Here is a 10,673-nt window from a genome sequence, read left to right as displayed (position 1 = left end):
GCCATGGCTGAAGTCTGTATGGTTTATTAATTGACTCGACAGGAGTCTGCCATGGCTGAAGTCTGTACGGTTTATTAAATGACTAGACAGGTGTCTGCCATGGCTGAAGTCTGTACGGTTTATTAAATGACTGGACAGGTGTCTGCCATGGCTGAAGTCAGTACGGTTTATTAAATGACTGGACAGGTGTCTGCCATGGCTGAAGTCAGTACGGTTTATTAAATGACTGGACAGGTGTCTGCCATGGCTGAAGTCAGTACGGTTTATTAAATGACTGGACAGGTGTCTGCCATGGCTGAAGTCAGTACGGTTTATTAAATGACTGGACAGGTGTCTGCCATGGCTGAAGTCAGTACGGTTTATTAAATGACTGGACAGGTGTCTGCCATGGCTGAAGTCAGTACGGTTTATTAAATGACTAGACAGGAGTCTGCCATGGCTGAAGTCAGTACGGTTTATTAAATGACTGGAGAGGTGTCTGCCATGGCTGAAGTCAGTACGGTTTATTAAATGACTGGACAGGTGTCTGCCATGGCTGAAGTCAGTACGGTTTATTAAATGACTGGACAGGTGTCTGCCATGGCTGAAGTCAGTACGGTTTATTAAATGACTGGACAGGTGTCTGCCATGGCTGAAGTCAGTACGGTTTATTAAATGACTGGACAGGTGTCTGCCATGGCTGAAGTCAGTACGGTTTATTAAATGACTGGACAGGTGTCTGCCATGGCTGAAGTCAGTACGGTTTATTAAATGACTGGACAGGTGTCTGCCATGGCTGAAGTCAGTAAGGTTTATTAAATGACTGGACAAGTGTCTGCCATGGCTGAAGTCAGTACGGTTTATTAAATGACTGGACAGGTGTCTGCCATGGCTGAAGTCAGTACGGTTTATTAAATGACTGGACAGGTGTCTGCCATGGCTGAAGTCAGTACGGTTTATTAAATGACTGGACAGGTGTCTGCCATGGCTGAAGTCAGTACGGTTTATTAAATGACTGGACAGGTGTCTGCCATGGCTGAAGTCAGTACGGTTTATTAATTGACTGGACAGGTGTCTGCCATGGCTGAAGTCAGTACGGTTTATTAAATGACTGGACAGGTGTCTGCCATGGCTGAAGTCAGTACGGTTTATTAAATGACTGGACAGATGTCTGCCATGGCTGAAGTCAGTACGGTTTATTAAATGACTGGACAGGTGTCTGCCATGGCTGAAGTCTGTCTGTGCTTTAGAACATTCTGTTCTTTTGATCTCATTGGCTGAGAGAGCTGATGAGTCCATTAAGTTAGGTCTCCAGTTCCAGGCCTTTCCAAGACTTGGACGCATTTCTCTTGTACTGATCCAGTTCCTGTAGAAAAGACAGAAGGCACAATGTTATTATGAGCGTTTTGGGTTCATTCTACATGGTTTATCTATCCTATAGCGTTAAAACCATGTCAGGATACCATGCAAGTCGACTGTCAAACAACGTAAGCTGTATAACAGAAAGCTGTTCTGGATGCTGAGCTCAGGGTTCAGCTGACTGATTCAGTTAGGTGATACATCTGACATGCTGTATATGATTGACAGAGAGTCAATCAGTATTGCTGGTAAAAACATATGAACTCAGTGTGACCTGGAACTGAATTCTGACCTCATAAAAACCCATCTATAAAGGTTGCATCTGAAGCAAGTTCCACTTAATGGCTCTGTCTGGGTTCCTAGACTCATCTATCAAGGTACATGTTTGAGTGTTTAGTATCCACATTCTGTGTATTGGCATGGATTCAGTACCCCAGCCTCTCAACTCTTATTGGCTGACTCCACCCATCACATGATCCCTGTCCAATTGGAGTGCCATCTGATTCAACAACAATAAAACATAATCTGGACTCTTGGCTACAGCCAGATACACACAAATCAAATCAAATCAAATGTATTTATATAGCCCTTCGTACATCAGCTGATATCTCAAAGTGCTGTACAGAAACCCGGCCTAAAACTCCAAACAGCAAGCAATGCAGGTGTAGAAGCAGAGTTTACTTTAGTTCAGGGTTATTACGGGGCAATGCAGTGTAACTGGGCTTACTAGAAGACAAGTAGAGATGTTTGAGCTAGATTAGAAGAACAAGATAATCTTGACAATCTCCATGGACCCATACAGTGTGTGCTGTAGCCAACTCTTCTAACCCTAGGGTTGCGTTTACACAAACAGCCCAATTCTGATTTTTTCCCACTTTTTCTTTTGACCAATCAGATCAGAAACATTGGAGTTAAGACAGGGTTCATACCGTGTCTTTTTGGGCCCTCATGGAGTCAATCTGGGGCTCACTATACTGGGGGTCCTTGGCTGGGTCCTTCAGCTCTCTGTGGTGGTCACTGGTGTTCTGGTGGACGACACGATTAATGGATCAGTATCACACACACATATACAGTGCCTTGCGAAAGTATTCGGCCCCCTTGAACTTTGCGACCTTTTGACACATTTTAGGTTTCAAACATAAAGATATAAAACTGTATTTTTTTGTGAAGAATCAACAACAAGTTGGACGCAATCATGAAGTGGAACGACATTTATTGGATATTTCAAACTTTTTTAACAAATCAAAAACTGAAAAATTGGGCGTGCAAAATTATCGAGCCCCCTTAAGTTAATACTTTGTAGCGCCACCTTTTGCTGCGATTACAGCTGTAAGTCGCTTGGGGTATGTCTCTATCAGTTTTGCACATCGAGAGACTTCGAGAGAAATTTTTTCCCATTCCTCCTTGCAAAACAGCTCGAGCTCAGTGAGGTTGGATGGAGAGCATTTGTGAACAGCAGTTTTCAGTTCTTTCCACAGATTCTCGATTGGATTCAGGTCTGGACTTTGACTTGGCCATTCTAACACCTGGATATGTTTATTTTTGAACCATTCCATTGTAGATTTTGCTTTATGTTTTGGATCATTGTCTTGTTGGAAGACAAATCTCCGTCCCAGTCGCAGGTCTTTTGCAGACTCCATCAGGTTTTCTTCCAGAATGGTCCTGTATTTGGCTCCATCTATCTTCCCATCAATGTTAACCATCTTCCCTGTCCCTGCTGAAGAAAGGCAGGCCCAAACCATGATGCTGCCACCACCATGTTTGACAGTGGGGATGGTGTGTTCAGCTGTGTTGCTTTTACGGCAAACATAACGTTTGCATTGTTGCCAAAAAGTTCAATTTTGGTTTCATCTGACCAGAGCACCTTCTTCCACATGTTTGGTGTGTCTCCCAGGTGGCTTGTGGCAAACTTTAAACGACACTTTTTATGGATATCTTTAAGAAATGGCTTTCTTCTTGCCACTCTTCCATAAAGGCCAGATTTGTGCAATATACGACTGATTGTTGTCCTATGGACAGAGTCTCCCACCTCAGCTGTAGATCTCCGCAGTTCATCCAGAGTGATCATGGGCCTCTTGGCTGCATCTCTGATCAGTCTTCTCCTTGTATGAGCTGAAAGTTCAGAGGGACGGCCAGGTCTTGGTAGATTTGCAGTGGTCTGATACTCCTCCCATTTCAATATTATCGCTTGCACAGTGCTCCTTGGGATGTTTAAAGCTTGGGAAATCTTTTTGTATCCAAATCTGGCTTTAAACTTCTTCACAACAGTATCTCGGACCTGCCTGGTGTGTTCCTTGTTCTTCATGATGCTCTCTGCGCTTTTAACAGACCTCTGAGACTATCACAGTGCAGGTGCATTTATACGGAGACTTGATTACACACAGGTGGATTGTATTTATCATCATTAGTCATTTAGGTCAACATTGGATCATTCAGAGATCCTCACTGAACTTCTGGAGAGAGTTTGCCGCACTGAAAGTAAAGGGGCTGAATAATTTTGCACGCCCAATTTTTCAGTTTTTGATTTGTTAAAAAAGTTTGAAATATCCAATAAATGTAGTTCTACTTCATGATTGTGTCCCACTTGTTGTTGATTCTTCACAAAAAAATACAGTTTTATATCTTTATGTTTGAAGCCTGAAATGTGGCAAAAGGTCGCAAAGTTCAAGGGGGCCGAATACTTTCGCAAGGCACTGTATATATATATCAACCTGTGTGTGTGAATGAGAGGGTATTTGTCCGTATGCAGGAATTACCTCAGGAGGGAAAACAACCTCAAACACTTTCTTCCACAGATCTAGAGGGTTTTTAGCATGAAGAGTCCCAATGTCCACATCTGTGGTTGGGGGAGAACCTGGAAAGTAGAGTGACATCAATTGTGTCATGTTACAACAACACACACACAGCATCAGTATGATAAACAGTAGGGCACTTTAACACTGCTGTAATGATTGTTACCACAAGGGGGTGCTAAACACAACTCACCTATCTGGCTGAGGGAGTCCATCCCAGCAGGAATGATTAGAGGCTTACTGAGGTCAGAGGACATAGATTTCCTGTCAGTATAGGAGGAAACATGTACATCTGTGTTAATGTTGAATGACAGAGGACATTATTTATACTGGGCTATACTAGTCCTCTCAAATGATGACAAATTGTGGCACAGTCAAACCGTGGCATTGACAAACTGTGGCATAGACAGATGGAGGGTACAACAGCTCTTACCCCTTCTCTGTCCCGAATCCGAGTTGTGTGAATAAGCTCTTAGTTTTGGACATCAAGCTCTCAGACTTGCTGCTGGTAAACTACAGGTGAAAGGATGGACAGATGGTGAGGCAGATAATAGACAGGTGAAAGGAGGGAACAATGGTGAGGCAGAGAGAACAGACAGGTGAAAGGAGGGAACAATGGTGAGGCAGAGAGAACAGACAGGTGAAAGGATGGACAGATGGTGAGGTAGATAATAGACAGGTGAAAGGATGGACAGATGGTGAGGCAGAGAGAACAGACAGGTGAAAGGATGGACAGATGGTGAGGTAGATAATAGACAGGTGAAAGGATGGACAGATGGTGAGGCAGAGAGAACATACAGGTGAAAGGATGGACAGATGGTGAGGCAGATAATAGACAGGTGAAAGGAGGGAACAATGGTGAGGCAGAGAGAACAGACAGGTGAAAGGATGGACAGATGGTGAGGTAGATAATAGACAGGTGAAAGGAGGGAACAATGGTGAGGCAGAGAGAACAGACAGGTGAAAGGATGGACAGATGGTGAGGTAGATAATAGACAGGTGAAAGGATGGACAGATGGTGAGGCAGAGAGAACAGACAGGTGAAAGGATGGACAGATGGTGAGGCAGAAAGAATAGAACATATTGTGTAATGAAACGATACCATCCCTCAAACATAGCATTTGAGATACTTGTTTGATATAGCCTACAGTGAAATACTGATATGCATAGGCACATTGGCAACTGTGATTGACTATTAGGCCTACGGTTCTTACAATTAAAGAAGCTGCGTAGTAATGAGAAATAAACCGAAGGGTCTTGCAGATCACTTTCCTCTTCTCAGAGTCAAAGTCCTACAAAGAAAATGCATTTATCAGTCTTTTTTCCACAAAAACAGAAATCAACAGAAATAGCCAACAATTGTAAACACAAATCCAACAACTACATTCTTCAGGGTGAATATACACTCCCGGTCAAAAGTTTTAGAACACCTACTCATTCAACATTTTTTCTTACATTTCTTTACCATTTTCTACATTGTAGAATAATACTGAATACATCAAAACTATGAAATATCACATATGGAAACATGTAGTAACATAAAAAGTGGTAAACAAATCCAAATATATTTTATATGAGATTCTTCAAATAGCCAACCTTTGTCTTGATGACAGCTTTGCACACTCTTGGCATTCTCTCAACCAGCTTCACCTGGAATGCTTTTCCAACAGTCTTGAAGGAGTTTCCACATATGCTGAGGACTTGTTGGCTACTTTTCCTTCACACTGCGGCTCATCCCAAACCATCTGAATTTGGTTGAGGTTGGCGGATTGCGGAGGCCAGGTCATCTGATGCAGCATTCCATCACTCCCCTTCTTGGTAAAATAGCCCTTACACTGCCTGGAGATGTGTTGGTCATTATCCTGTTGAAAAACAAATTATAGTTCCACTAAGCCAAAACCAGATGGGATGGCGTATCACTGCAGAATGCTGTGGTAGCCATGCTGGTTAAGTGTGCCTTGAATTCTAAATAAATCACATAAGTCACCAGGAAAGCACCACCACACCTCCTCCTCCATGCTTTACGGTGGGAAATACACATGTAGAGATCATCCGTTCCCCCACGTCTCACAAAGACACGGAGGTTGGAACCAAAAAGATACAATTTGGACTCCAGACCAAAGGACACATTTCCACCAGTCTAATGTCCATTGCTTGTGTTTCTTGGCCCAAGCAACTCTCTTCTTCTTATTGGTGTCCTTTAGTAGTGGTTTCTTTGTAGAAATTTGAACATGAAGGCCTGATTCACACAGTCTCCTCTGAACAGTTGATGTTGAGATGCGTCTTACTTGAACTCTGAAGCATTTATTTGGGCTGCAATTTCTGAGGCTGGTAACTCTAATGAACGTATCCTCTCCAGCAGAGGTAACTGGGCCTTCCATTCCTGTGGAGGTCCTCATGAGAGACAGTTTCATCACAGCGCTTGATGGTTTTTGCAACTGCACTTGAAGAAATGTAAAAGTTCTTGACATTTTCTGTATTGACTGACCTTCATGTCTTAAAGTAATGATGGACTTTCATTTTCTTTGCTTATTTGAGATATTCTTGCCATAATATGTACTTGGTCTTTTACCAAATAGGGCTATCTTCTCTATACCCCCTACCTTGTCACAACACAACTGATTGGCTCAAATGCATTAAGAAGGAAATTCATTCCACAAATGACCTTTTAAGTTGGCACACCTGTTAATTGAAATGCATTGCAGGTGACTACCTCATGAAAATGGTTGAGAGAATGCCAAGAGTGTGCAATGCTGTCATCAAGGCAGGTAGCCTAGTGGTTAGAGCATTGGACTAGTAACCGAAAGGTTGCAAGATCGAATCCCCGAGAGGGCAAGGTAAAAATCTGTCGTTCGGCCCCTGAACAATGCAGTTAACCCACTGTTCCTAGGCCGTCATTGAAAATAAGAATTTGTTCTTAACTGACTTGCCTAGTTAAATAAATGCGAAATTAAAAATACATTTTAAAAAGGCAGTGGCTATTTGAAGAATCTCAAATACAAAATATATTACTTGCTTAATACTTTTTTTGGTTACCACATGATTCCATATGTGTTATATCATAGTTTTAATGTCTTCACTATTATTCTACAATGTAGAAAATAGTCAAAATAAAGAAAAACCATTGAATGAGTAGGTGTTGTAAAACTTGTGACCGGTAGTGTACTTTTTAAAATATCAATACCTCTCAAATGAGTAGAACACATATCTCACCTGAAATATATCAAACTTGCTGCCAATAATCAGCAGTGGAACTGGGAAGGGGTTGATCAGCTCTCTGTCCTGTTGAGAGACTCAGAGTTAATATCCTATGTAGCAAAGACTCCTTTTACATTAATAATGCCGAGCCTTAAAAAAAATCATAACTACTAGAAAAAGTTGTTGTCTTACCGGGTGGTCTTTAGGGAGGACCATTAGGGGTCTGTTCTGGGCCTGCTGCTTGGACCCAGCTTTGGACTCTACTGTCCTTTGTGGCTTGGAGGAAGCTTTCTCCACCTGGGTCCGTGTTGTCTGAAGCAGCCTCTCCATGGTTCCCCATAGAGCATTGGGCTTGGACAGGTCCAGAACCAGCACCACAGACAGAGACCTGAGAAATCACACACAGACCTCTTTACTTTCATTAGCACAATGTCTCTAAAGTGGCTTTAGAGAAGAGGGCATGTGATGAACTACTCATTTAAGAAGCAGTTTAGGTGGTGGGACTGGGACTGACCTGACATTCTGAGCAGTGATGGGGATCTGAACCAGGTCTGATAGGGAGGTACCTCCTCCCAGCTCCCACAGGTGAGCTATGTCTTTGGGCTGGAGGAGGAGAACAACAGGTCAGACTGACATCACACCATCAGCTCCCTGGAATTGTACAAATGAAAGCAGTGTCATACAGTGTTGTGTCCTCGCGCCCGTCTACCAAAGGTGTACTCCAACGCTAGAGTTGGTTTAGGAGGTTCATCCCTAGAAGAGAACAACATATAATTCCCAGTAATAGAGACAGCTATACTAGTATCTTACTATAAAAATACATCAGTGGTACTGAGAATAAACTCACCTGTCGAGGCACCGGAGCAAAATTGTAGTTTTACCCTAAGAGGAGGGAATATGATTATCAAGGATATCAACCACCCGAGCCACTGCCTGTTCACACCGCTACCATCCAGAAGGCGAGGTCAGTACGGGTGCATCGACGCCGGGCCTATCTCAAGGCCATCAGACTGCTAAACAGCAATCACTAACTCAGAGAGGCTGCTGCCTACATTGAGACCCAATCACTGGCCACTTTAAGAAATGGATCACTAGTCACTTTATACAATGCACTGTAAATATTGCCACTTTAATAATGTATACATATCGTACATTACTCTTATCACATGCATATACTGTAATACATACCATCTATTGCACCTTGCCTATGCCGCTCGGCCATCGCTCATTCACATAATTAATTACATGTGCATATTCTCATTCACCACTTTAGATTTGTGTGTATTAGGTAGTTGTTGGGGAATTGTTAGGTATTACTGCACTGTTGGAACTAGAAGCACAAGCATTTCGCTACACTCGCATTAACATCTGCTAACCATGTGTATGTGACACGTAAAATTGATTTGTAGGTTACTGCTGTGCTGGAACAAAAGCCTTCACACCCAGTAGCTCTCCCGGACCAAATTTAGAGAACCCGGACCTCACTATTAGGAGGACTGTTAGCTAGTTTCTCCAGACACACAGTCATAAAGATGGCTACAGCTTACCCCTGCTTTATTCCCAATGAAGAACACGGTTCTCTCGTTGAGTGACACTGGATCAACTCCGCCATCCTCCTCCCCTCCTGTCCCGTCCTCCCGACTCTGAACCTCCGCAGAGGCCAACTCCCATAGCGTGTCACTACTAGACAAACGTTACGATGTAACCTTATTTGTTCATTCTGATGTTTTGGGCGACAACAAACTAATGTTGTTAATAGCTGGGTAGCTAGCTAACATTATATCAAATATACTGGTAACTATCAAACCCCCCGTCCTCTGCTGCTACTAGCTAGTTAGCTAACGTTAGTTTAGGAAAAACATGCACAATTGGAAGATCAAAGTGGCAAACAAGATCTTACCTTATCTTTGGCATTGACTACCTTTAAATTAAATGTAAAGACTTGAGTTTGATTGCCCCGTTGTTTGAAAATATGAAGGTCCAACTTGACGTTTACATGTCAGTCGCCTCGGATCAGTAGACGTTGCGCTGGGCAACGTCGCAGTTCGATGATGGAATTTAGCACTTTGCCCAAAGGGTTTGTGGGAAAGGTAGTTTCAAGAGTCAGAGACTAACGTTAGATTAAAAACATAATTTACAGGATGATCCACAGTAATTCTGTACTTTTTGGTGATGGAAGGATGTACGATTTTAGAAGCATAAGGACCTTATTTTTCGTATCAGCGAGAAATAAAAAAAATATATTACACGTTTTTAAAAAAGTGGACACACCTTGATATCGATTATGGTTAGTGTTCAAATCAAATCAAATCAAATTAAATGTTATTTGTCACATACACACGGTTAGCAGATGTTAATGCGAGTGTAGCGAAATGCTTGTGCTTCTAGTTCCGACAATGCAGTAATAACCAACAAGTAATATAACTAACAATTCCAAAACTACTGTCTTATACACACAAGTGTAAGGGGATAAAGAATATGTACATAAAGATATATGAATGAGTGATGGTACAGAGCGGCATAGGCAAGATACAGTAGATGGTATCGAGTACAGTATATACATATGAGATGAGTATGTAAACAAAGTGACATAGTTAAAGTGGCTAGTGATACATGTATTACATAAAGATGCAGTAGATGATATAGAGTACAGTATATACATATACATATGAGATGAATAATGTAGGGTATGTAAACATTATATTAGGTAGCATTGTTTAAAGTGGCTAGTGATATATTTTACATAATTTCCCATCAATTCCCATTATTAAAGTGGCTGGAGTTGAGTCAGTGTGTTGGCAGCAGCCACTCAATGTTAGTGGTGGCTGTTTAACAGTCTGATGGCCTTGAGATAGAAGCTGTTTTTCAGTCTCTCGGTCCCAGCTTTGATGCACCTGTACTGACCTCGCCTTCTGGATGATAGCGGGGTGAACAGGCAGTGGCTCGGGTGGTTGTTGTCCTTGTTGATCTTTATGGCCTTCCTGTAACATCGGGTGGTGTAGGTGTCCTGGAGGGCAGGTAGTTTGCCCCCGGTGATGCGTTGTGCAGACCTCACTACCCTCTGGAGAGCCTTACGGTTGTGGGCGGAGCAGTTGCCGTACCAGGCGGTGATACAGCCCGCCAGGATGCTCTCGATTGTGCATCTGTAGAAGTTTGTGAGTGCTTTTGGTGACAAGCCAAATTTCTTCAGCCTCCTGAGGTAGAAGTGGCGCTGCTGCGCCTTCTTCACGATGCTGTCTGTGTGGGTGGACCAATTCAGTTTGTCTGTGATGTGTATGCCGAGGAACTTAAAACTTGCTACCCTCTCCACTACTGTTCCATCGATGTGGATAGGGGGGTGTTCCC

General features: G+C 42.6%; 1 protein-coding gene across 3 annotated transcripts; it reads right to left on the bottom strand.

The window, feature by feature from the left end:
- Positions 1–1,160: 1,160 nt before the first annotated feature.
- Positions 1,161–9,402, bottom strand: dync2li1 (dynein, cytoplasmic 2, light intermediate chain 1). 3 transcript variants are annotated; one of them, XM_021581357.3, is made up of 13 exons: positions 9,229–9,402; positions 8,876–9,011; positions 8,176–8,210; positions 8,012–8,081; positions 7,843–7,931; positions 7,521–7,716; positions 7,344–7,412; positions 5,345–5,422; positions 4,564–4,643; positions 4,324–4,394; positions 4,095–4,192; positions 2,268–2,363; positions 1,161–1,345 (listed from the first exon to the last, which is right to left on the bottom strand). In XM_021581357.3, the coding sequence occupies exons 1-13, from the start codon at positions 9,240–9,242 to the stop codon at positions 1,283–1,285; spliced, it is 1,095 nt and encodes a 364-aa protein (XP_021437032.1). In that variant the 5' UTR covers positions 9,243–9,402; the 3' UTR covers positions 1,161–1,282. The 3 variants fall into 3 exon arrangements, with proteins under 3 accessions (XP_021437032.1, XP_021437033.1, XP_090073673.1); XM_021581358.3 differs by having other exon boundaries at positions 8,876–9,008; positions 9,229–9,400; XM_090217547.1 differs by lacking the exon at positions 8,876–9,011.
- Between the last annotated feature and the right edge of the window lie 1,271 nt (positions 9,403–10,673).

This window comes from Oncorhynchus mykiss, chromosome 23 (assembly GCF_057628025.1).
Source record: "Oncorhynchus mykiss isolate SJ-2025 chromosome 23, ASM5762802v1, whole genome shotgun sequence".
Lineage (NCBI taxonomy): Eukaryota > Metazoa > Chordata > Actinopteri > Salmoniformes > Salmonidae > Oncorhynchus > Oncorhynchus mykiss.
This window is presented reverse-complemented; position numbering and strand designations above follow the sequence as displayed.

Excerpts from the sequence above, each read along its gene's own strand:
- dync2li1 (XM_021581357.3), bottom strand. Across the intron at positions 4,193-4,323 it reads GGACTCCCTCAGCCAGATAG|GTTCTCCCCCAACCACAGAT; the intron begins GTGAGTTGTGTT and ends TCTACTTTCCAG. Across the intron at positions 1,346-2,267 it reads TGAGGGCCCAAAAAGACACG|GAACTGGATCAGTACAAGAG; the intron begins GTATGAACCCTG and ends TCTTTTCTACAG.